This window comes from Alligator sinensis, unplaced genomic scaffold, assembly GCF_000455745.1.
Source record: "Alligator sinensis unplaced genomic scaffold, ASM45574v1 scaffold63_1, whole genome shotgun sequence".
In the NCBI taxonomy this organism is placed as follows: domain Eukaryota; kingdom Metazoa; phylum Chordata; order Crocodylia; family Alligatoridae; genus Alligator; species Alligator sinensis.
Window position 1 is genome coordinate 23,263 of NW_005842811.1, and position 26,467 is coordinate 49,729.

The 26,467-nt window shown below is 47.0% G+C and overlaps 2 protein-coding genes across 15 annotated transcripts in view; one reads left to right on the plus strand and one right to left on the minus strand.

Annotated features, from left to right (window-relative positions):
• GPX7 (glutathione peroxidase 7) overlaps window positions 1–5,189 on the minus strand; it is a 14,657-nt gene extending 9,468 nt beyond the window's left edge. Inside the window, exon 1 of the mRNA XM_006035168.1 lies at window positions 4,943–5,189. Within this exon, the coding sequence (XP_006035230.1) occupies window positions 4,943–5,149 (207 nt within the window). The 5' untranslated portion in view covers window positions 5,150–5,189. The remainder of the gene's footprint in view (window positions 1–4,942) is intronic.
• A 6,420-nt stretch (window positions 5,190–11,609) lies between these two features.
• TUT4 (terminal uridylyl transferase 4) overlaps window positions 11,610–26,467 on the plus strand; it is an 89,524-nt gene continuing 74,666 nt past the window's right edge. For 4 of the 14 annotated variants that reach the window (XM_014525444.2, XM_025191349.1, XM_025191348.1 and 1 more), the window contains exons 1-3: window positions 17,171–17,682; window positions 18,554–18,593; window positions 25,765–25,896. The gene's annotated coding sequence lies outside the window, so the exon portion shown is untranslated. Of the gene's footprint in view, window positions 11,762–17,165; window positions 17,683–18,553; window positions 18,594–25,764; window positions 25,897–26,467 lie in introns of those variants that run through there. The other 10 variants (XM_014525440.2, XM_025191344.1, XM_014525445.2 and 7 more) reach the window with 8 other exon arrangements.

The window sequence follows — 26,467 nt, forward strand, 5'->3', positions numbered from 1 at the left end:
GTCTCCATGGAGACCAGCCCAAGCCATAAGGCCAGGGGCTGCTGGGAAATGGAGTCTGGCTGCCAGCTCCATCAGCCACTTTGTGCCCCCATGTTTTATGCCTAACTTCAGCTTGGAAAAAAAACAAGATCAGGGACTGAGACTGAGATCAACTGTTAGAGGCTCCACGGTCAACCAGTTGATCACGATCTACCGGTTAGTGGCTACTGCTATAGAGCAATTCCTCATGGCTTGATATCTGGAGTGTTAACTAGAAAATAAACGTGCTTTTGCTGCTTCTACAGGATTTTTTTTTTCTGTGTTGGCTTGTCCTGCTGGTTGGTTACTTTTCTTTTTTGTTAAAAAGGTTTAACAAGAAGCTTGGAGCATTTGTATAGGCCAGATGCTTGGAACTGGATGGCTTGGGGTACTTGTAATGGAATACAGATCTAGGTGTCACCAGGTTGACAGTTCAAATGGTGCCAATACTGGGAGAAACCTACACGGCAACTATCAGAAATGAGTTGGCAGTCTCAGTCCCACTCTGAACAAATGGATATCTATAATGCCATCACAGCTGGCAGCTTCAGCAGAGATGCTGTGGAGTGCAAAAGAAATGTCATCCTTATTCCCAATGTGGAGGGAAGACAGATATTGGGTGGGTGGATCTGAGAGAAGCATGCATTACTGCTCTTCCTGCTGTCCCAGCTCGTTCTGGGAATGAGCAGAGGAGTTCAGGGCTGTCAACGCAGCACTTTTCCTAAGTGCTAAAATGCACACACATAGCATTTTTTCATTCCTGTAATATTAGATAAAATATAATCTGTAAAATCCATGGAGGAAATTATGATGGGCTGAAAGTCCATGAACTGCATCAGAACTTGGGTTAGCTGAGTGGAAAATATCAATTGCAAAATGTATAACACAGGGTAACCGTCTTGGCTTTTTGGACATTCACAGTTGCCAGCACACTGGGTATCACGAGCATCCAGAACTTTTTGCAGCATCCCTGGACTACAGTAACATTAGTAGCTAGTAATTTAAGGTCTAGGGTCCAAGATGGGTAGTCCTAAGTCCACCTAGTAGAGTGTGGTGGGGTGGAGTCCATGCACATTATGGCTCTTGGCTTTAAAGCTTCTGTGTAGTTTTACTTGCTTTTAAGGAAAAAAGAGCAAGTCTTTAAGGGTGAAGATAATTTAATCCTCTTTAGTTGCATACAGAGCACGTCTACACGTTGCTGTGCAGTGACATTGCTATGGCACCATGCTTTAGTACTTCCAGGCTTGCTTTATGTAGTATAAAAAAACAAAAGGCACAAAACTAATTTTTAAGTGTTTCTATCCTGCATTACATATGATGAGACTAGTGGACGTGTTTGAGATGTTTTAAAGCTGTTTACAAATAAGCCATTCACACTCATTGTCTCAATAAGATGGTGCACTTAAGACTTTTTAAAGCTTTTAACCGTTTTAATAAAACCCACTCTTCCGTTAGATTTCCTCCTTTCCTATCTGCTTGTGGTAGGATGAATGTGAGTCAAGTTTGCCACCTAGCGTACAATGCCTATAGTTCACCCTTGACTTTTTTTCAAAATTGTTGTCCTCCTACTGAGCCATGCATTAGCCTCTGCGTTGATACTAGGCTTTCTTTCCTTTTTTCATAGAAAATCCAAGCATTTTAATAGTGAACTCACCACTCAATATTGCAAACATATTAAACACTGGTGTACATCATGCATATATTATATGGCTCCCTGGTGAAAAGGTCACTGAGAGGAGTATGAATTCACTAATGGAGGAGTATGAATTCACTCAGACTAGCAAGTTGAACTTGTAACTCAGGCAGTAGTGGAGTTTTCTGTTTTTAAACCCATAAGTCTGGGGTTCAGTCCAGCTGATCGCCTGTTTAGGGATGCCATTTTACCCTGGTTTGCAAAATCATAATGCAGAACGCTATAATATGTTGTAGATCTGCATTAACCTTACATCAAATGCATACATGTAACACTGAATTGTCCAATTGCTGACAGCTCTAATTCATGTAAAGTGCCTTCTATAAGTATAGAGGCATTTTTGTATAATGCCTTTTTTAAAGTGCTTTATTAACATTACTTCACTAGGGTTCAGCATGGCATATCTACCTATCATAAAACTAGGTTAATGCAGTTAGGCCTCGATGTGTAAACTGAGGCTAAAGTACAGCACAGACTGGAGCAGTGGAACCGTGGGGATGAGATCCTGAAAGTGGTGACTTCCACATACATGCTATAACCCTTCGAAACACGTCCTTGCTGCTGCTTCTGAGAACAGGGAGCACAGAGACTGACACCACTTTTAAAACAAAACATGGGCTTTCTTCAGTTACTTAAGATAATACTATTCTTATCTGCATTTTGGTATCTTTTTTTTTCTGAGCACTCATCACTGCACCTCATACTGAACGTATTTAATGTAGATGGACCATACAACATTGCTGTTATCCTAGATTCAATCTAGGTGAATGGCCCTCATATGGAGTAGACTAGAACACCTGGCATTTGAATCTTGTCTGATCCACTCACAGCACTTTTGTCTCACTTAGTCCTGCCTCTCCCTCCCGTAAATGGGTGCATTGCTGTCTTGGTCTGGATGAAGCATCAAACCTACTCATGCCCGAGATGTGCCAGGGTCTGGTGCCTGCCTGCAAGACTGTAATCCCAAATGCTCCTGCAGGGCAGGGGAGCACTCCTTCAACTCGCGTGGGAAGAACTTCTCTTTTTGGAGCAAGTGGGTACTGAGTTCCCTCTCTGGGGGTAAATTCAACACAGTCTAATGATTAAATAATTATCCACCTTTAAGAGAATGTGTGTGGATGGGACACTTGAGTGTCCAGCAGAGTGGATTTGATTTTTAACTCACTGATTTAAATCGGCTAACAGGAAACCTTTATTTAAATAATTGACTTTGCTCTTTTGCTTTGGTACTTTCTCATTATTTAGCTAAAGACATTTTTCATCCCATTAGATGATACAACCATGTTGATGTGTCAGTTAATGTAGTCTTAGCTCCAAGTGTGGTGCTTTCTGCTAACTGCAAGGATAACTTTATCTTTCTACAATTACATTGTTTAACAATTTATTCTTGTACTTAACTTTTATTGTTTTAAAAATGGGGGATGCTATGTCTTATTACTAAATTGATTGTTTTTTCACTTGTGACTAGTGTCAAGTTCAATTTTTTTGAAAGAAGATTGGAATTCAATTAAATGGCTGTCTTCATTAAATAAAAGCACTTGAAATGGGAGAAGCAGGCTGTCCTGCCCTGAGTGATCGCCTGATGATGAGGTGGAAACAGGTACATCTTTTTCATTCCTTCTATCCTACAATTTTATTAGGTTTTCCACGGTACCTCTGTACAGCAAGAAGCCTCCTTAAAGGGATCATGGGATCGGCCACACCGTGAAGAGCCCCTGACACCGCACAACTGCAGTAAAACTGCAAACACTGAGCTGGAAAAAAAGCCTGAGAGTTGGGGACAACCCCCCAGGGAGATGAAGTCCCTCAGGGAGTTTCTCAAACCACTCCACCAAAGAGGAACTTCCTAGTTCTTCTTCCCTTCCACATGGTAGGCAACTCCTGGCCTGAGCTAGGGAAGCTGAACGGCCCTCATACAGAGCAGACCGGAACACCTGGCATTTGAATCTTGTCTGATCCTCTCACAGCATTTTGTCTCACTTAGTCCTGCCTCTCCCTCCGGTAAATGGGTGCATTGCTGTCAACACTAGGAAGCCCTATTTTAAGGTAAGTGTGTAGGTGCTTCGATCAACTTTATACTTAGGCCACATTCATTCATCCAAATCAGCAAATGAGGCTGGGCCTGGTTCTTTTAGTTAGTTAGTTAGTTTTACTCTTTTCCCTTATGATCCTTCAGCTTGCAAGCAGCTGGCTCGCCACCTCAACTGGCCAGGGTGGAAAAATGACCCGGCTATGTCACAATGCCAAGGAGTGGAGTATGTAAGACTGTTCTGAAGCGAGTAGGATACGTGCGCAGCTCATCCTGCTGTGTCCTGCATCCACAAGGTACGATCTTTCTCTTGACATCAAGACTACATATCTTGCTCTGGCTCAACCCTGAATTGTCCTTCTACAGCGATCAGTAGGTGAAAGGTGCAGCCTGTTATCTATCAGACTAGATGGTGGTGATGATCCATCATACACCTATTAAATGGGGGGGAATACACCATTGTGATCCTCTGGTGAAGGCAAGCGTGTGCCTAGATGGTGGTAATGATCCATGCACCTGGGCTGTTGACTAGATGGTGGTGATGATCCATCATACACCTATTAAATGGGGGGGGTAAATACACCGTCGTGATCCCCCGTGAAGGCAAGAGTGTGCCGGAGGGACTCTGCCACGCCGGAGCTGAACCTGCAGGCCATGACTTAAACTCAAGCAGGTTCACAGGCTGCTTTCTTCCCCCTCCCTGCAGGGAGAATCCGCTCCCACGTGCCCCTCGGTTGCCAAGTTCAGCTGGACAAGGACTTCCAGCATCGCAAGCGGGGGGACCTCCCCTGGCCCTCGGCCTGATGCAAAGCACGCAGGGACGGGAGAGCGCGAGCGCCACGTTGCAGGACTGGGAAAGCCGAAGTGTACAAGCGAGTGTCTGCTCCTCCTCGTCCCTGGCTCGGCTCGGCTCTGCTCCGGGCTGCCCCGCGCCGCCCGGCTCGCTCGCTCCCTCCCTCCCGTCCCCGGAGGGCTCCTGCCCCGCACACTTTGCAGAGCCGGGCCGCCGCGCGTGCCACGTCTGCAGGGCGCCGCCTGCACAAGAACCAGCCTTGCACACGCACGGGTTAGTTGGCAAACAATTTATTCGCAGCAGGGGGGGGATGCAGACGAGGTGCATGCAATCCCCCCTCCCCTTCTGCATGCAAAGAGGGGCTGGTTAGTGCAGTAAGAACCGCAGGTGATCTCCCTGCAGGACTTACCGAGCCTCTGTATTTCTCCAAGGAAACTAGCTTGCCCCTGATGTTGACCGCTTTAAAGGTATAAAAATCCACTTCTTTCTGCTGAGAGGCGGAGAGGGCCAAGAGCAGCAGGGCCACCGCGGCCAGGAGCATGGCTAGGGAGAGGAGGGCAGCTCTGGGCAAGGCAGGGGCAAGCCTGTGCTCCACACTGCCCTCCGGATCTAGCATGCTGCAAGGCAGGAGCTGCACAGCCCCCTCTCATCAGAGCACAGCGCTGCCGGAAAGAAAGGACTGTAGCAAAAGGATTTGCAGCAGTTGATCTCTTCCCTGCAAAGGACGATCTCTTCCCTGCAGGAGTTGATCTCTTCCCTGGTGGCATCTGGGTTTCATGCAGTCCTCCTGACCGCGCCTGGCCTGGAGGCATCGCAGTACTCCATCCTCAGGGAGTGTTACTTGGTAGCAGTGCACACGTAGGTCAGGGGTAGGCACACCGGGCACGGGTGCCAGAGCAAAAGCATTTTGCTTGGCACACGTGCCTTGGGGCAGACGGCAGGAAAGGGGCCAAGGCTAGGATCGGGCCTCTTGTGGCTTCCCCGCCCCCCGCCACACCAGCATCTTGCTAGTCGAGGTTGTGGGTTTTTTTGGTGCTCTGTCCAAAACTGTTACAGACCCCTGATGTAGATCAATGCAAGCGCTGGTCTCATCAGCTCGACTGATTTCGTGGCAGTATCCTCCTCCTCGAAGATGCTGGGTCCCCACCTGTGTAGTTCTGCCTGCGCCTGTGTTCTAGGAAAAGAAGGCATTTGGGCCCTTTTTTTTACTGTTGACCTTCTAAATGTGTATTTTTAATATACTTACTAGATGTTGGAGCAACTAACCTGCTATATACCAAAGGGTGTTGCAAGCTTGATCTTGATCTTTAGGGAGAACTAATATAGAAGTACTCGGGATGAAACGCTAGCTGCTGTCCCCATTCATAAATGATTATTGTGGGGTAAAGCATCCTTCTTAGGCCTTTTTGAGTTTTCTTTGGGTTACAGGCCAGCTGCTCTAGGGTGAGGTTTAATGGCCATGCCGTTTGTCCAGACCATATGGTTTGGGGGTTTTAAAGGTAAAAACTTTGGGGCTCTATCACAGTTGGAAATGGGCCCTGTGGGTTAGCTAGGTAGTTTGGCATAAGCGCTTGAGACACAGGTACAGTTGCTTTGGATCTAGGGCAGTCGTGTCTTACTTGAATGTCCTGAACGAGGGAGTTGCCCACATGCCAGTTGTTTGAGGAAACAGGACTGGGTACATTTTGTAAAGAAAGATATTACACTAGAGCTGTGGTTTTCAACCTGTGGTCTGGGGGTCCGCAGACTGTCTAAGGGGTCTGTGAAACATGACTGTGGTCTGCCAAATGTGTGAATACCCACACTTACAATTCAAAGGGGTCCGCACCTCCATTCATATTTTTTTAGGGGCCCACAAATGAAAAAAGTTTGAAAGCCACTGCACTAGAGAATACTTGACTCCTTGTCACCTATTTCTGCTGCAAATGGGGGAACAACAGGCCATGCCGTGAACTCTGCTACCCCTTGGCAAAGGGGAGACCACATGCAGCATTTAATAGTGAGTGCCATAGTTGCGTATGTACAGAGTATTGAAAATGGATCCCTTGGACAGGAAATGAAACTTTTTGTAATCCAGCAATGTGTTGTCTTCACTTTTGGGTGCAGGTTTGTCAAGGGGAAGGGTCATCATTAAATAAGTAAGATACCATATTTTACGGTGTATAAGTCGACCCCATATTTCCGCACCAAAAAATTTGGATTTTTTTAGATCTGGTGTAAGTTGACCCCGCCTCACTGGTGGGGTGGCAGGAAGGTAGCTGGGTGCGTTGGCCATGGGAGAAGGCAGCGGGGACAGTGTGCATGGTGCTGGAAGCCCAGGCGGGCTTGTGGGAGAGGCGGTGTGCTGGTGGGCTCTGGGGAAGTTGCATTGTGCCCCTGGGAGCTTGGGCAGCACACGGCCTGATGGCAGCCTGCTTGGCCAATCCTGGGGGTTGGCGCCGCCACCATGGAGGGAAGGACTGGCCCCCTTGCAGCTCGCCTCTGGCCATGGGATGGGTGGGCAGGCTCTGCCGAAAGCAGGATCAGGCCCCTCGCTGCTTCTGCCTTCAGCAGGCTCTTGCAGCTGTCAGGACGTCTGGGACTGCCCAAGAAGGGACTGGCTTGTCCCATGGGCAGCTCAGGGTGTCGGGCAGGGGCGGTGGGGGAGGCTAGGGGTGTCAGGCAGGGGCAGGAGAAGAGCTGCCTGGTACCAGGCCAGGCATCCCCTGAGCTACCGGGGGTCCTGGTCCTTCCCTCTGTGGCCATACCCCACCTCCGCCCCACCTTTCCAGGTCTGGCTGGGCAGGCTCCCAGCAGGCCATGTGCTGCCCAAGTTCCCCAGGGCACAATTCAACTTCCCAGACCCCACCAGCACGCCGCCTTCCTATGCAGCAAGGTGCTGGTGCAGGATCCAAGCAGTGCTGCTTGCAGGGGACAGTGTATAAGTCAAGATGGAAATTCAGCTTGATAGTGAACGGTGACATCTCTAAGGCCTGGGTGTGGTGTAAGGGATGATCAGAGCCATGTAAGAAGCCCTTAAGGCGCTAAGAAATGAGACCAAAGCTCAGGAGTGGATAAGGTCTCGCTCAGGGATCCCAAGGACGGCCTTCCTTTTCTAAATATTTGGCTATATCCAGGCGCGGCAGACAAGCAGAAAAGGGAGGATGCTTAAGGGACCAAGGGTATAACGGGAGCAGGGTGACCACCAAGGGGCATGAGGGCCACCCCTGGGGTCATAGCCTGTTACAGGCAGATTATACCCGTAATCTGGGAACTGACTTGGTGATACTACATGCAATACTACGACCTGATGAAGAATGCCTTGCATTGGAAAGTTTGTCTAGCTGTATCCCAACTCTGCAGTTGGTCCAATAAAAAATATCACCCACAAAAATCCTTGCCTCGTGCCATACTATATTGCCCCAGTAATTATGATCTGCTTGCTTGAAAGTGTTATAATTTCTCCTCGAAACTCAGCCTGGCCTCTTAACATCAGTGCTGGTCATGAGCATTTTATTAACATTTCCTTTGCATAAGCAGAGAAGCCAGCTATGTTTCTGCACCAATCCACAGAACAACCCCTTTTTAAGTGAGAAAAGTAGAAATGGTTGTAAGCATGACAAGTCCAGAAGTTATGCAAGAGGCAAGAATTTCTTAGGATAATATCCTTTTATCAGACCAACAATGTAGTTAGGGATAAAGTTAGACAAGCTTCTGAACGTAAGTCATTCTTCCTCCCTTCTCTGAATCAAGGAAGCCAAGCACACGCTCAGCACAGCATAGGGAAGAGGCCAAGAGAGAGGTTCTTAGGTGTAGCAGATGCACAACGAAAAAAAGCTGAGCCCTGGGAGATCAAGGCCTATCAACAGGGGGAATCAGTCTCCTCTTCCTTGCGTGGAAAACATTCAGAAGTTAGATAAATTATAATGGGCCGTAAAGCCAATATCCGTGTTTAGTTCTCGGTTCTTAGTGTCCAGAAGCTGAGACTGACCCCCTCGCCCCAATTCCTTCTTTGGATAGCCCTTGATCTCTCCTTTTTCTAATTGTATTCCTAGACTCAGAGACCTGAGGAAGAATGTGTTACATCTGGAAGCTTGTCTAACTTTATCGCAGCTACATAGGTGGTCTCAATATCACCCTGAGAAATCCTTGCCTCTTCCTTGTGCGGAAGGGATTCAGGAGTTGGGTAAATGATAATGAGCCATAAATCCAATATCAGCATTTAGTCCTTGGTTCTTAGCATCCAGCCAGCTTATTCATCCAAGCTGAAGTGTGACCCCACGCAGGGACCTGAGTTACAGGGGAGGTCCACGTGACAAGCACTTTTCAGCGCCAGACTTTACTCTATGCTTCAAGTGACGTATTCAGCGAGGTACCAAGTCCTAGTGGGCCTGGCACTGCTGTTCATGGGGCGGTCCTCCTGGCTGAGCTATCCATTGTACCAGTGCAACGAGGCTATTGGGGCAACAAGATTGGTAAGCCCCATAGCAGACCCTGCTAGGGTGCGGGCTGTTGTGGGTCTGTTTGGTGCGACTTATCCCAGCGCCCCGTGGTACAGGTGTGCATCTGCCCCAGTTCCCAAGAAACTACTGAGGGGGGCTGGTCCCCATGGCTGCTATGCCTCAGCCAGGGGCTGTGCTGCCCCACTGGGCAGTTTGGCTAATGCCACCTCTGCTGCAGTCTCCAAGACCTATGGTGATCTAACCCCCAACTTCTGGAAGGAGACCGTGTTCACCAAGTCTCCTTGGCAGGAGGTCACTGATCATCTTGCCTGGACCCAAGCCAGGGTCTCGGTGCGGAGACAGCTGCTGTGGCGACAGCTGGAGGTGTTTTCATACTGAGCTGAGCCTGGCGAGCTCCATGGAGCCCCTTTGCTCCCCGGGGGGACCGCAGCAGTGCAGGTCCCTTCGCCTTGCCAGGCACAACTAAAACAGCAGGGAGGGGAGGAGGAGTAGTCGGCTGCCCTAAACCCTGGTGCCTTTGCAGAGACCAGCTGGGAGGGCAGGAAGCGGTCACCCTCTGTCCCCATGCCCTGGGCAACTATCTCTCAATGCCTGGGGGGGGACCTGCTCCCTCGGAGGGACATGGGCACCCCACAGCTGCTGGCTGAGGGGAGCTGCCCCACTCCTGTGTGGGCTGAGGTTATTTTCTCTCCTGCCGTGGCTTACCTTTCCCCCAAAATGCAGTACATGGCTGATATGGCAGCCAGGCCAGAATGAGCTGCTTGCATTGGGGCCTGCTGCAACCGGACGAGGTTTTGGGGGAGCTCACCCCAGCACCCTTAGGGAAGCTGCCAGGTACTGGGCTTGGCGGCGGGGGGGCTGTTGGCCCTTCCCCGCGCTCCCCTGCCTGCTGGCAGAGTTGGGGGACCCCACTCCTGGCCTCCTCCCACTCAGGCCTTTCTCCCCCCGGCAGGCTTTGCCCCCTGGATGTGTATGTGAGGGGAGGCTGCGTCCCGGGGGGAGAGGGGACCATGTCTTGCTGCTCCCAGGCAGGGTTTTCCCATTCCCAGGCAAGGAGGCTGCGGGAATGCTCTGTGGCCAAGGGCACCCCCCGCCTGCGGGGCAGTGCTGGCAGAGACTCCTCCTTTCTGCTGCTGCTGGTTTTGACTCTGAGATCTATACATATTGTTACAGCGCCCATGTGTCTCCCTGTGGGGGTGGGACTGTCCTTTCTCCTTTGTTCTCCCCCCACGGAGGATTGCCCCATGGGGGGAGCATTGCCCCACCTGCTAAGGGGCAGGTGGAAACCTATCCGTGGGGCAGCCTTACTCCACCTGCTGCTGCACATGCATGGGTAGCAGGACGTCGGGTGCTGTTGGGCTCCCCAAATCACCCCACCCCTGCGTCAGGGCAGGACTTGGTTGGTGATGAGCTCCCCGCTGGCACAGGGGCTCCTCTGAGCTGGCAGGGCGACTCTCAAGGCAGTTGGAGCCTAGCCCGGGCACCGAGATGGGCTCCTGGTCCCTGCAGGGCTCCACTGCACATCCTCCGAGAAACAGATTGGTCACTGGCAACTTCAGCTACTATTTTTTGAAAATTGGGAGAGTCCTTTGGAGATCTCAGATCAGGCTGTGGTACTGGAGGTAGGGCAGGGAAGGCTTCTCTCCCGGCCCCCCGGCTTTTCTCTCCCCCCTGGCACATGGCACCAGGGGATCTCTGACCTCTTCATCTGTTTGGGGTTTTTTTGCAGGGTTTTTTTTTTTGCTGTAGGATTGTCTTGTGGACACACGTGGCTGAAGGAGGTGGTTTGCTCCTGATGATTGAGGATTTGTCCAATGGTTTAATGAGTCAGGTCCACTGGAGCCCTCTGGCCTTCAGTGGTGTGGCTGGAAGGCCAAAGGACAGGAATAGTCCAGGCTGAATGTCAGTATTGAACATAATGTCCAGGCATTGAGAATAAGGCAAGACAGGCAGATTTAGGATGAGTTTCTGGAAAAAAAAAATCAATGTAATGGTTAGAGAGAGAAAATGTAGGTTACATAGTCACTTCCATTTAAACAGGGATCGTATGACCCCGGTTGCTCATTTCTCATGGTGCTCGAGTATTTGGATTCCTGGACAATATACGTTGGATCCCAGACGTTCCTTCTGGTTGAATCTGTTGAAAAGTTGTCATGTTTCTGCTTTTCAAAGGGAGCTGTGTTCTTAATGCCTTAATGTAGGGACTAGAATAGTAACAGTCTAATCCCAAAGGGTTGTGACATAACCTTTTCTCTGGCAAGAGCGATGACCCAACCACTAAAGTATGACTTAATTGCAGCGTTTGTCAGAAGAAGCTTAGGTAGGCAGGAGGGAGCTTCTTAGCCAGACACATTAGCAATTGCAACCCCTGCAAAGGAAACGGCATGTTTTGTGATAGTTGTGTAAGCCTCGCAGAGCGGTGGAAGTACCTCTGTAAATGCCATGCGTGTCTTGTGTAGTGTTATGTCTTGCACGAGTTGGAAATGTAATACAAGTGTGTGACAGAAGGGGAGCAACCCTGCAGAGTCCTGCTGGTAGTAACTCTGCACTACAAATCCCAGAGGCCTCTGGAAGCAGGAAGAGGAAGTGACCGGATGATTCCGGTTTGGCTCTGTGCCAAACGGCAGGGGAGAGATGGGGGGGAGAGGAAGGACTGGACAGCACAGCTGAGCGACACACTGAATACGTGTGACCCCCGTCGTGGAAACCCACACAGGGTGACTCTGGACTAAAGGCTGGCTCCTGGGTGGACGTCCGGAGGTCGGGAAAGGGAACTTGTGCTGAATGTATGTATTCTGGCGATACCGACCCTCTGAGTATATGTTATTATACCATGAATGTCTCCTAACCTGTAGTTGTTCCTTCCCTTTGGTCTGCTGGCTTGTGACCCGAATTCTAGAGACTTTCTAAGTAAAAGTGAGAGAGGCTTTTTTGGCTGTGATGCTCGTGCCTGATCCTGCAGGGGTCTGGTACCACTGGTGGCAGTAGTGGGATTGGCGGACAAAGGACATAAGGCACAGGGCAAACTGTTGCAGCGTGTACATAGTTTTTGTCATTGTGTGGGCTTTGAGCAGGGGAGACAAGTGCTGCACAGGGGCAGCACCCTTCGGGGGGGTGGGGACGAACATGTGCCATACTTACTGGTTTAAGACCTAGATTCAATCCAGAACCCTATAGCAGGGAGCAATAAGAATGGGTTGACAGGCATGAACAGTTTGAAATGGCAGCTGTGTTAAATAAATGATGTAAGGCCACTAAGCTACAATTCCTGAGCCTGTTGCTCACAGGAGAGACTAGGGTGGTCTACCTGTGGCTCAGCAGTGGGATTGCAAGCACCTGATAGGGGCCTTGGGAGATGCTTTGGAACCAGATGCTGGGTGGGTGCTACTTTCCTTAATTGTAAGAGGACCTCACCTTAGTCGGTGCAAGAGTTTGGCCTGGCTCTAGGACAACTAGTTGTAAAGGCCTTCCCACAAGCCAGCCCAGAGATATAGGATATGCTGGATCGTGACCATTCTCTCAACAGTGCTTTCAGTGGGGAGGTGCAGGCCCAACTCTGGGAAAACCCCAGGGCCTGGATGAGGCTATAAAGCTAGCCACTAAGTTAGAGTTGGCAAACAAGCTGAGGGCTCTAAGTACCCAGGACACCAAGACAAAGGTACATATGCATGCCAAGGAGGAGAAGTTGGGAGTACACACCCAAAGCCTGGAACCACTAGCTTTGCAAATGATGATGGAGACAATAAAGACTATCCAGGGTGAGCTGGATCAACTCAAAAAGAGTATGAAAGCTCAGCCCCAAGGCAGATGGGTCAGTACAGACCCCCTGGATCACAATAGCTGGGATCTCGTCAGGAGGCTGCTGACCGATGCTGGCACTGTGGCTGCTGTGACCACTTTAGGAGGGAGTGCCCAGAGAGAAGGTGGCATTGTGGGCAGGGAAACTAAAGCGGGCAGTGCAGAGGGGCCTATCCGTTGCTGGTAAACCCAGAGGCCTGCAGGATGAGGTGGTAATTGTCACTGCCACAAGGTTGGGATACTACCTGGAGGGGAAGCTAGGAGAGGTCGCTTGCGAACTCCTCCTAGACTCAGGTGGCCAGGTATCCATTGTACTTCACCAAGTATGGGAGCAAGTTACAAAAGAGAGTGAAAGGGACCTTCGACCTTGTAGATTAGTGCTCGAGGCTGCCAATGGGGAGGTGCGCCCAGTCCTAGAGGAATGGTGTGCAGCCATCAGCTTCCAAGACCTGTAGCTGCCATGCAAATTCCTCGTAGCAGAGGATGCCGCTTAAGATGCATTGTTGGGCACCGATTTCCTAAAACAATTTCAGGTCGCCATGAGTTTTGCTGATTGTTCCTGTTCCTTTCTGGAGCGAAGTTTTCCCCTATATACCACAGATGGTCAAACCGGAGTGTGTGAAGTAGTAGTGGAGAAGAATATGACAATACCTCCTAGAAGTGAAATGATTGCTGACGAACAGAAGAGATGGTCCTGCAAGGACTAGAAGGGCTTATTTGAACCTAAGCCCAATAAGGAATTGGGGCTTCTAATGGAAACTGCAGTGGGTAAAAGCCACAGGGGTGAAATCCCAGTGCATATTGCCAGCATGTTGGCAGAACCTCAGGTCTCATATCCTGGTACCATAATTGTCATGTTTGAAACTGGTGTGGTTGTCCTGTAGGAGGATCCTGGGTCAGGGAAATCAGTTGCTATGAGCACTGAGCTCAGACAAGTACCAGCACCTTGGAGAGCCAGGTGAGAACCACCAATGGACTGCAGGACTATTGGCATGTGAGTTCAAGTTAAGTCAGTATGGCAAGCAGGGGCAGTGCAGGAAGCACTGCTGGAGCATCCTGATGTACTCAGCCTGTGGGACCACTACCCAGGACAGACAGGCCTAACAAAGCACCGGATCGACACGGACAGTGCCAGACCTGTCAAACGAGTGCCACAAAGAGTACCTATACATTTCCAGCAGGAGCTTGACCAGCAGCTGCAAGGAATGGAAGAGAGGGACATCATCAGGTTCTCTGTCAGCCCACGGGCTGCTCCTGTGGTGTTGGTGTGGATGAAAGTGAGAAATGTGTGGTTCAGTGGATTACCATGGGCTGAATGATGTTACTGTTAAGGGTGCCTACCCTTTGCCTTGAATTGATAACATGCTGGACTCTACCCATGACCTAGCTAGTGGGTACTGGCAGGTGGAAGTGCACCCAGAGGACAGAGCTAAGACTGCATTCTGCACTAAGAAGGGGCTTTTTTAGTTTAATATTATGGCTTTTGGGCTATGCAGTGCTCCTGGTACGTTTTGGAGAGTGATGGATATTGTATTAGTGGATTTACAAGGGACCTCCTGCGTGGTGTACCTAGATGGTATCATTGTGATGTGCTCCTGAAAGATTCATCCTTTGCAGAAACTGAGAGCTGTGCTTGAGAGGCTGAAGGAAGCCAATCTAAAAATTAAACCTGTCAAATGTCAGCTTTTCTGCAAGGAAGTGAACTTCTTGGGACATGTGGTCTCTACAGAGGTGGTAGACCCTGACCCAGGGAAAGTGGAGACCATCAAAACCTGGCCAGTACCTTGAAATGTGAAAGAATTGTGCAGCTTTTTGGGTCTAGCCTGCTACTGCAGCTTTGTGGTGAGTTTTGCTACCACTGCAGACCCCTTGCATAAACTCTCCGATAAGATAAAAGAATGTCAAGATGCCTTCCAGGAGCTAAAAGAGCAGTTGATGTTATCCCCTATCTTGGCATACTCTGATCCTCATTTACCTTTCTTGTTGGATGCTAATGCAAGTGACCTGGGCATTGGAGCTGTTTTGTTCCCAGTTGAAGAAGGCCAAGAATGGGTAATAGCCTATGCCAGCTGAACCTTAAACAAAGCCAAGTGCCAATATGCAGCTGCCAGAGAGGAATTGCTTGATGTGGTGACCTTTACTAAGCACTTTTGGCACTTCCTCTTGCGAAGACGCTTCATGCTGAGAAAATCATAGTTCTCTCCTGTACTTGCACAGTTTTCAACAACCTGAAGGACAGCTGGCCAGGTGGTTGGAACAGCTGGCTGAGTTCTACTGCCAGATGTTGCCTTCCAGGGCGATGCACTGCCAGAATGCCGATGCCTTGTCCCATAGGCCTCACGTGGATGACGGGGGTGAACCTAAAAGCAGGTCAGTGGAGATATGACCACTATCAATAGTAGAGGCAATCAGGAGTGAACAACAGGAGCAGCTGGAAGAGTTCGACCACCAGGCAGCGTGCATCGCTTCAAGAGGCAACCATGGAATACCAACACCTTATTCGGTAGACTTCACACAGCGGAAGTTGAACCTGAAGATGAAACAGTGGGGATACAACCACTATCAACTGCTGAGACAGCCAGGGGTGAACCAGACCCAGAGGCAGAAAAAGCCAGATGGCTGACAGATTGGTGGAAAAAACAACGGGAAGATGCTGACATCAAAAAACCGATAAGGTAGAAGGAACTCAATAGCAGGGAATTCCCTGAAGAAGGGCAACGTCATCCTCACCTAAAGCGATACCAGGTAGTGTGGCATGAACTAAGCATTAGGCAAGTTGTCCTGGTGCGGAAGCTTCCTGGGTTTGCCCAGAGACCCAAGCACATTCAAATAGTGGTGCCAGAGAGGGAAATGCCAATAATTCTGCAAGCCCTGCACGATTCCTATAGTGGGGGACATTTGGCTTGGACAGAGTCTCTCCTAAGGTCCAGGCCTGGTATTTCTGGTTAGGTTGGAGGTGATTTATTATGGACTGGTGCAAACTGTGCGAGATGTGCAGCACGCAAAAGGATGAGGAGTAATCCCAAGGTTCCTGTGATCTCCACACAGTCTGGATGACCCCTGGAAAGGACAGTCATGGATATCCTGGGTCCCCTACCCACTACACCACGTGGAAACAAGTATGTCTTAGTAGCGGCTGGCTATTTCTCCAAGTGGGCTGAAGCCTACCTACCCTTTCCCTGATCAGGAGGCTCAGATGGTGTCAAGAGATTTGTGTGCTATCACAGTGTACCTCAGTCCCTCCACATTGACCAAGGGAGAAATTTTGAATCTCAGCTATTCTGTCGCATCTGTGACCTTTTGGAAATGTAAGAAAACCTGCACGGCACCCTATCGGCCCCTGATCTGATGGGCTAGTGGAACAGTTCAACTGTACTCAGGTTGTCTCTGATTCAAGACAACCTGACAGTACGAAACGAGGTACTCTCGTATATCACGATGGCCTACCAGAGCAATGTCCAATCATCTACAGGGTCTCCGCCATATACGGTGCTTGGATGGGAGGTTTTTCTGTCTGTTGATGTTGTCTTTGGAATAAATGCATCGGAAGGATTTAACAGACTGTTTGAACGTGTTATAAAAGTGGCCGGTTACATCCAGCTCAGTTAAGAGACATCAGGCTGTAGCCACGCACAGGCAGAAAGACTGCTGTGACCTTGGGGTCGCTGGACAGGTGTATGAGCTGTAGGTGCACAACAAAACTAGGAGGCAGGGTCAGTGCCAGAAGCTCTGTAATGATTTCAGTGGCCTCTCTACAGTCGTCAAGAAGTTACTTGAGTTGTTAGATGAGCTGGCGAGCAGGCTGACCGGACAAACACGGGTAGTACTATAACCGGATGAAGCCCTATGTGTGCTCACGGGACAGACTAGGGGGCTAGGGATGCCTTTTTATCGACAATCGTAACCGAACCCCCGCCAATACGGCCCCAAATATGCCCAATGGGGTGCTGGCAGACGATGCTTCTAGGCCAGGAAATGTTGGGTGAGACCCATGGCCTGATGAGAGCGAAGATGAGCAGATCCAACGGGGAAGGCTAGACGTGGGGGCAACATCAGTAGTGACCCCCATCCTCCAAGTCTCCGGTAGACCACGGAGGGTGGCTCGGTGACGCCGGGGCACGTCCCATTGAGACGGGGGGGGGGGGGGGGGGGTGGGGGGGGGGGGGGGGGGGGGGGTGACATAATGTACGTTTCATGCCATGTGATGTATTGCGCAAGCTGGAAATGTGATAGGAGTGTGTAACAGAAGGGGTGGGGTGGGGAGGAGGGTCCTGTGGGCTGTCATTCCGGACTACAAATCCCAGAGGCCTGTGGAAGCCGGTAGAGGAAGTGACGAGAGTCGTGCCCCCCCGGGCGAGTCTGGACTGCGGATCCCAGAGGCCTCTGGAAGCAGGAAGAGGAAGTGAGCGGCCAGTTCCGGTCTGGCTGTGTGCCAGACAGCAGGGGCGCAATGGGCAGAGAGCGGGGTCGGGCTGGCACAGCTGAGCCGCAGCCGCCCCGCCCGTGACCCCGCCTGGGAACGTGCGCGCAGCGACTCCGGACGCGGGGCCGGCGCCTGGGGGCCGACTGGAGGTGGGCGAGGGACTTCCCGGGCTGAGCGTGCGTGTACTGTGACTGCCCTCGGGGTTATCCTGGGGCAGGTCTGTTTACCTGCTTTGGTGCCTCCCCTGCGGCCCCTTGGCGTGTGCCCTGGTCCCTGAGACTTTCTCTCGAGGAGCGAGAAACCCCCTCTTGGCTGCCTGACCCGTCGGGCCCGGGGTTTTTAGTGAAACGAAGCCTGAGGAAGGGGTCGAGGAAGCCCCTGTATTGCTGCAGAAAGGCCCTGGTGTGATCTGTCTGCACAAATGCCCGGAGGGGAGCTGCCAGCAGCATTGAGCTATTCACCAGGGGCATCTTGATGGCGCGGGGGGTACGTATTTGGCAGGAAACAGTGCTTAGAAAGTTGTGTTGTGTTGTGTTGTGTTGTGTTGTGTTGGGGGGGGGGGATACCGGCATCGTCTTAGTTGTCGTGGGGGCGGCCGAGTGAATCGTGCTTATCTCCAGTCCACCTGAAAGCAAAATATCTCTAGTTCCTTTTTGTGGTGCTCCCTCCCCCTTCCTCCTTTTCTCCTTTGGGCTCCCCTGAGAAGGATTATAATTTTTTACTATGTATTCACATAGTTTCTTGCCCAGTGCTGAATAAATCCTAATGTTTTCCAGGGATCGTACTAATAGGCTCTGAAATTAAAAAAAAAAAAAAAATACTAGCAGCCTTTCTCTCTTATCGTTATCCCCTTTCCATATGGACATAGCTCCAGGATCGAGGCCAAATGTTATATTAGCGTTTTAATGTATTCGTGCTGATTTTTCACGCATTAACAACTGGTATATTGATGAACATAAACTACATGTTGGTAAATCATAACACTCTCTTTTAAGTGTAGGTACTTCAGTAATTTTCTCTGAACTTTGCAGTGTCAAATTGTATTAACTACACTATCCCTTGGTGTTAGTGACCCTAAATGTAAATCCTTTTTTTTAGGGAATCGGGGCTCGTAGTAGAGATGATATCTTTTTATTTTATTATACTGCAAAAAAAAATTGTAAAAAAAAAAAAACAAACTCCATCTCTACTACGAGCCCTGATTGCCTTTTCCTCTAGACGAATACAGTTACAGTCTGAATACTAATCCTTTTTTAGCATATTTAACTTTTATCCAGTACAGCCTATCTATGAGTTCATGCGTGGTTTTAATAACTTTCTTTTGGCTCTAACGTTTTGTTTTTTTTTAAATGAATAGGTCTGCTGATGATCTTCAGTAAATTTTCAAGACAAAACAGGTACCTATTTCTATTCAGTGAAGTAGACAACAGTAGGTAATATCAAATGCAACTGTTGTGAGTAAGACTCAGAATCCTCTTTAGAAACTTCATTTGTCTACCTTTTCTGATCTCAAATTGGCAGCTATGCATAGATTCAGAATTTCCTTGACAAAAAAGAAACCTTGGCTTGGGAGACTGTAATCAATAGTTTGTTTGCAGACTGTCATGAGTCAGACTGTATGCCAAGTGTTTGAATGTACTCCCTTCCAAAGCTTTTCTAAAGCAAGGGTTCAGATAAACTGTTCCAAAAACATGTGTCACTGCTTAGAGTTAATTCTATATGAGCGAACCCACAGCTCGCACAGCATTTTGAAAAAACATCCTATTGCATAAGTTGTGTTAAAACAGTTCCTTAACTTAGTAAAATGTGCACGCATTTTAGGGCGTGATTACAATAATACGTGCGGCCTGATCCAAAACATGGTAGGAGTCCCTTCATTCATTCGAGTTTGCCCAGGGTCAGGCATACCGTGTGCTTTCATTGTCGTGATGCTGGACAAGGATGAACTGTAGGTAATGTTCACAACACCTCTTTGAGACTGGGAAGTAGTTTCAGCTGCATTTTGTAGTGGGGATCGTTATCAGGGCAGGAATGAGAATTTAGGAGTTTCACACCAAAGTGTGGTCCAGTGTTAAGGCCCACATCCCTTTTCTTTACTTTTTCCCACTTATATTGACTCTGTGGAAAAGAAGAACAAGTATGTCAATGCAAATAAAAAAAATAACCTGCAACCTGTACATCTTGTTTATGAAAACTATTGAGATGAAAAGAAATGCAGTATGTCTGCTTGCTTCTGTATCAAAGAAAATTGTTTTATTCCCCTCAAAAAGGAATTTAATGGTCAGTTGTCTAAGTCTGGTATAAAGCATTTTATGCAGATGGAAACTTTTCACAGGAAGCTGACTACCAAATTTCTTAGCTTGGGACTAGACTGGAGAAATTACTAGCCTTTCAAATTGGGTTGCAACATTTAAAAAGCAACCTCCTTGCTGAGTGATAAGAGATTAGCACTGAACCCAGATAATTGGATTTATGGCAACACCAGTTTTTCACATAATATACAGTTCAGCTTGCTGTCTTTCTGCTCTTCTTGCTTGATGCTGGAAGTGGGATCTTTTGTGAAATTAAATACTTGGACTTCTAGGACCAGAACAGGCAGGAATATCAGAGGGGCAAAGCAACAGTTAGATGCCCTGGGTCATTGCTGGTAGATGCATAAGCCTGAAATGCTGCAGTAATTATTAACATTACTGCTCAGAGCCATAAATCTCTGTGATTTTGGTGTTATAATCTAGATGCAGCTTCTAAATTCTAGCAATATGAATAAATGCAATTTAACCATATTGAGCTGTAGGGTGAACTTTTTTTTTTTTTTTTTTCCTAATGCCATGAAGAATGAGTAGTGCTTGAATGACTTGTAAATGCCCTTGGACAAAGTGCATATGAAAACCATACACAGCTGGGGCACAGAAGTTATCCAGTCCCCTCCCTCTGCCCCCTAGGTATGCTGGTACAACAAAACTGAACACAAAGTGTAGTTTCCTTTTTAAAAATAAAAGGGTTAAATGATGCTTAAGAGCAAAATTAAACTTTTGGGAGGGGGAGAGGTGAAAGGTTTCACAAAAGAATAGAAATGTCTCTGAAATTTTAATAAACACACAAAAGCCCCATTTTTGCCCTGTTTGGATCGAAGCACTTCCCTCTAGTTGGTGCAGTTCAAATATAACCTTTGCTAATACGACTGGAAGAGAACCAGGAAATGAAACTTAAAACTGTCAAAAGTGAAACTGTCTGGTCCTTGCATTTTGCAAGCCCGCTGAACTGTAATGGTGAAAAGCCAGCTAGGTGTAGAAACGTTAATCGTTATTAAGGTTAGGTTTTGTTGATAATTCTCAGAACATTATGTTGCATTTTAGGCCAAAAGGGACTATTGGAGATCTAGCTTGACCATCGGCCATTATATTTCCTCCAGGTCTCTTTATGCTAAATACAGAGATTTGAGTTGGACTTCAGGAGGTAAAAACTTTTTGTTAAGAACGAAGCTAGAGGCCCCTGAAACGTCAGGGAGTTGATCAGGTGAGAGATGCCTAGTCGAGTTGTGCCCTGTGCTGCAGGGGAGGGCGGGCAGCCCTCTTGGTCACTACCCAGCTGGTCTGATCTGATCCGTGAGAATTTTATCCTGATAGAAAAGTGTCTAATAACCGGGAACGCAAGTGTGAGCGGGCTTACCAACTAGGCCTCTGAAAGGAAGATTTACCCAGCTATTCAGAGCAGTAGTTCATCCCTGCCAGCTTCAGCTGTGTCCGTGCTTCAGAGGAAGGTGGACGGACACCCCCCTCCTCACCCCCCGTTGAATATAGTTAACCAATTTATGCATCAGGAGAAAAAGGACTTTTTTTTTCATTTTTTGGAAAACCTTGTCTGCCCAGGGTGGGGGAGAGGAATGTACCTTCTATAAGTTTCATTAATCATAGATTCATAGAGTCAGAAGGGACCTCAGTGGGCCATCTAGTCTGACCCCCTGCCCCTGGCAGGCAAGAAAAGAGTCACCAACCCTGGGGTGATGTGAACCCAGCCAGGTGCCTGTCCAGTCTCCTCTTGAAGACCCCCAAGGATGGGGCAAGCACCACCTCCCTTAGGAGCCCATTCCAGATCCTGGCAGCTCTTACCGTGAAGAACTTTCTCCTAATGTCCAGCCTAAACCTTCTCTCCAGTAGCTTATGGCCATTGTTCCTTGCTGTTCCAGGGGGTGCCCTGGTGAACAGATTGTCGCCTGCTTCATGTTGCTTCCCACTTACGAATTTGTATGCTGCCACAAGGTCCCCTCTCAGCCTTCTCTTGGAGAGGCTGAAGAGGTTAAGGTCCCTTAGCCTTTCCTTGTAGGGCCTTCCCTGCAGACCTTTAATCAGAACAGCGGCTCTTTGGACCCTCTCCAGGTTGTCCACATCCCTCTTGAACTGTGGCACCCAGAATTGGACGCAGTCCTCCATCTGCAGCCTGGCCAGTGCCGCATAGAGGGGGAGAATCACCTCCCTGGACCTGTTTGTGAAGCACCTATGGATGCACGACAAGGTGCGATTGGCTCTGCCAACTGCTTCATCGCATTGGCGACTCATGTTCATCCTGGAGTCAACAGTGACTCCGAGATCTCTTTCTGGCTCAGCGGAGCTGAGAAGGTCGCCTCGCAGCCTGTAGGTTTGGTGGCAGTTCTTCCTCCCTAGATGCAGCATCTTGCACTTGTCCTTATTGAATTGCTTCCTGTTGCTCTCTGCCCATTTCCCCAGCCTGTCGAGGTCAGCCTGGATCTGGTTCCTCCTCTCCAGGGTGCTAGCTTCACCCCATATTTTTGTGTCATCCGTGAATTTGGACAGGGTGCTTTCCACCACCTCATCCAGATCACTTATGAAGGTGTTGAACAACACTGGCCCCAGAACTGAGCCCTGAGGGCCTCCATGGCCCGCATCTTTCCAGGTTGACAACGACCCATCCACCATCACTCTCTGGGTGTGACCCTTGAGCCAGTTTGCTACCCAGTCTACCGTATAGTCATCCAAGGCAAATCCCCTCAGTTTATTTATAAGGATAGTATGGGATACCGTGTCAAAGGCCTTCTTGAAGTCCAAATCGATAACATCCACCTCGACTCCTGCATCTAAGCAATTGGTGGCCTTGTCGTAAAAGGAAACTAGGTTAGTGAGGCAGGACCTGCCTGCTAAAAACCCATGTTGGTTATCCCTCCGCATCACATTAGCTAGTGGGCTCCCACACCTGTGCTCCTTGATAATTTTTTCTAGGATTTCCCCAGACATAGCAGTAAGGCTGATTGGTCTATAGTTCCCCGGGTCCTCCTTCCTCCCCTTCTTAAAGATTGGGACGACGTTAGCCCTCTTCCAATCCTGTAATCAATTTATAGGATTAATCATTTCTCATCGGTAGTAGAAAATCTGATTGCTTTGAGCTATGTATTACAAGCATAATGACATTTTGATAATCATTTAGATAGTTTTGATATTCATGTAAATATTCAGGACCAAATTCAGCTCTGACATCACTAAATGCAACCTTCTCAGCAATAGCGGAGCGAGACTTATTTTGGCTTTTGTTGCTTTTACCTTTTGGCAGGCTAGAAAATTAACGCTCGGGCTTTAAGTGTAGCCATGCAGTTTGGTTTTATAATAATCTCTGAGATAAAATAGTTCTGAACTTTGAGCTTTTATCACATTAAATACAATCGTATTCACTGTGGCCCTATATAATAGTAGTATTCGCTTTCTTTGCCTTTTTTGTGGACGTGGTACAGAGAACATTATTTAATTGAAGGAAACTGTAAAAATGATGTTGGTTTAAATAGTTTTGATATTAAATTTATTATTTTTAACCTAGAAAAACTACAGTTAAAAGTAAGAGACTAGTTCAGTCTGAATGATCTTTCTAACCCTTGTCCTGTGTTGTAACTAATGTCAACAAGGTTTCATTCACCCTCCAAGCTACACGTTCATGTTTTTGAAGAAGCTAAACTATGACCAGCAAACCGTTGTTCATCAATCAGAAAAAAATCAGCTAATGTAACACAGAATTGATCAAAAGTCATTGCTGGGGGTGGGGGTGATTTACTGGTGATATTCTGTTTTTAATCCTTTGAGCCATTCAGTCTTCAGAATTAGTAATAGATGAATCAAGTTATTTAATTTTAAAAATACCAGTAAATACTAGTTTTCTGAGATTTGATTTACTGCCAGTGTCTCAGATGTCACCAGGTATCTCATTTGATACTTTTTAACTTTTACACTATTTTCCTTTTAATTTTAGCAGTAATTTTGAGCAATATGAAACAGGTTAAAGAGGGAAACTTAAGTTTTCCAGTGATGCTAGTGGGCCTGGTATTCTAATCTAAAGATAAGGCTACAAGCTGAATTGCAGCCTCTGTCAAGTAAGGTTAAATAAGTCCATACTGTTATATTGGAAGAGCATTTCTCTATGTAGCAGCAAGATAATTGAGAAAACTGAAAACAGTGCAATAAAAGCAGGGCGGTTCCTGTCCTGCTGTTATCACAGTGATAAGCACTCTTCAGTGATGTTGTTTTAATAAAAATTCAGCGCTCTGATTTTGGTGACGGTGTTGCTATTAGTAACCAGATATTTAGGACCACTAGCCATCCGTGTGTGTTTTCAACTTGTACCTTTATTTCTAAGTTTAGGTGCTAATCAAACTACACAAGACTTGCAGGTTTTACTTTTCATGGCTAAGAGAAACTGAGTAAATTAAGTCATAAATGACGTACGTTGGCCTACAATTTATTTGCTTCCACTCGATAACAGTATGCGTTAGTCAGGTCACCTAAGCCTAGAACCAGCTGTGCAAAAAAAACCAACCCAAACTTTTCATTAAATCTGAGTCCAACCGAAATATTCCTGTTTTATTTTAGTTTAGAAACAGTTTAACTTTCTTTAAAAAGAAAAAAAATTTTTTAAAAATCCCTCTCTTTCCTCCAAATGTTTGCAATCCAAGTCTTGTTCTCCTGCACGAAAGCCAAACACTGATAAGAGCTAAAAGCGAAACGGATGAGTCATTTACTCATCTAAGCAGAAAGAAATACAGTATATGCAAATTGAAAATATTTGAGATATTTAAGGTAGTGTTGGAATGATATAGCCTTGATAGTCCAGGAAATATGTGAGAGGCAAGGATTTTGCAGCATGAAAACTTGTATTAGGCTAGCTATATAGTTGCGGGAGAATTTGGACAAACTTTTGGGCAACAGGGTCCCCTTCCCCAGTACTTGAATGTCTCCCAACTTGGCAGAAGCTGTAAGAGGTCCAAACTGGGGGGGGCATGAAGGGCAGACCCTGCCCCTGCTCCATGCAGCTGGCTTCAGCCCTGACTCTGAACCTTCGTTCTGCCTTCCCAAAGCCAAGCCTGCCACTCATTTTGGGGTGTGGTCAGTGAGAAAAGGTAGGATCGTCTCAAAAAATGCTTCCCTGGATTTAAAAAAAAAAAAAAAAAAATCCTTTTTTTATGATTTGAATTTATTTCTAGGTCTTGCTTGTAATTTAGGAGATTAAAAAAAAAATACAGGATTGTTTTTAACTTAACAGCATCTATCCAGTTTCACCTGTCTTCAGAGCTGTATCTTCTGCTTGCCAGCTGGAGATGTAGCTTATTAGCGGAGTGCTGGATCCAGCTTTTGGAGTTGCTGCCCGCTTGTTTTTGCAGCCAAGACTCAAATATGACTCTGGTGTTCCTTCAGCAGCTAGAAGGGAGGCGAGCCAGGAGGAGCTTATCTCATCTTGGCTGCAAGTTTGTGTATGTCCTATGAAAAGGAGTGGGAGTCTGCTTTACAGAGATAGACTCGGTCAACTTTTAATATTCTCATTCTGTTAACACAGCCCTGCAAAGAGCCGAGTGAACTCTTACAGCCTCACATGCAACTGAAATTGGTGATAGCTCTTGAATCTCAACAAGGGAAGACCCACCTATGACTTTTTTATATATTTTTATATCTATCCCTCTAATATAACAAATATAAATTAGTCTTAATTGTTCTATTTATGGACAAACATTATAGCTGAAATATTGAAAGACCCCCTTCTCAAAAAGAAGCAAAATATAACTAATTGTACACTACGAACGTAGTGTGTTCTTGTTTTGAGTTTTGTTTCATTTTGTTCTGGTCGGTTGTTTGCTTTGTTTTTTGGGGTTTTCTTTTTTTCAGAAAGAAGATAGAAACCCAATGATCTCAATAATTTAAAAAAATCCCATCAGTTTATAGTACGTAGTTTGAACCTTCTCCTGAAGTGTTTGCTAGTGAAATAGTTGTAGCATTGTGCAGATTCATGAACCAGAAATTGAGACTTGCTTAGTCTACCTTCAAACCGAGGAAAATGTGGAAAAAAAAAATCATCGTGAAAGATGAATAGTAAATTAGTCTTTTTATGTTCAGGTTGAATAATCTGAGCTGTTATAATACATAAAGAAATAAGAGCTTTACAAATACATTACTTTGAATCTGACTTCCTTTCTGTGTCTGTTAAATACAATTTTGCATGAATTATATTGTAATAAAATCTAGGCAGGCCTTTGGTTGTTAATTTTTGTATTTTTTTTTTTTGATTTTTTTTTTTTTGCAGTGTTTCCATTTTTCCCCAGCTGAACAATATGGGTATCTATTTGATGGCTTGCTTAGCACCCATAAATTCCTGTGGTTGCTACCTACAAGATGTGTAACTTAGTGGGTAAAGTATCAGCTTTATATTTCAAAGGTACTGGTATTCAAGTTTTCCCACAGTTATAAATATTTTAAAACTGTTCTTTCTCCTTTGTAGAGCAGCACTTGTAATCTCAAAATTATTTAGAAGTTTTTACTAGTGCCTGTCACAAGCCTCCCTTCTGCTTCTGAGCAACATTAGTGTTCTTTGATTAATTTAAAAAAAAAAAGGCATTTAACAGCCTGATCAAAGAAATAAGACTTGTTCTGCCCCCCCACCCATCATGTACTGACTGATATTACTAAGGCCTTAGGGCTCAGATGGGCTTAGCTTATCTGCATTTAGCTAAAATGTTTGGACAGCTCTATTGATTGTAGATGCTCTTTTACATACTTTAGTAGATCTGACCTGAAACCATGTATTAATAGTTCACATCCAAAAATATATCATGAAAGGTTTTATGGAGGCAGGTGTTAAGTAAGAATAAAAGGTCAAATCTTTGCTTCTCCACATTTTGAGTTGTAGAAGAAATGTTTTTTCCTGTATTCATATAAGTGCATGTTGTATGTTTTGAACTGAGTTAGCTTCCTGCAGTGGCTGCTTTTGGTCATGCATTTTCATAGAT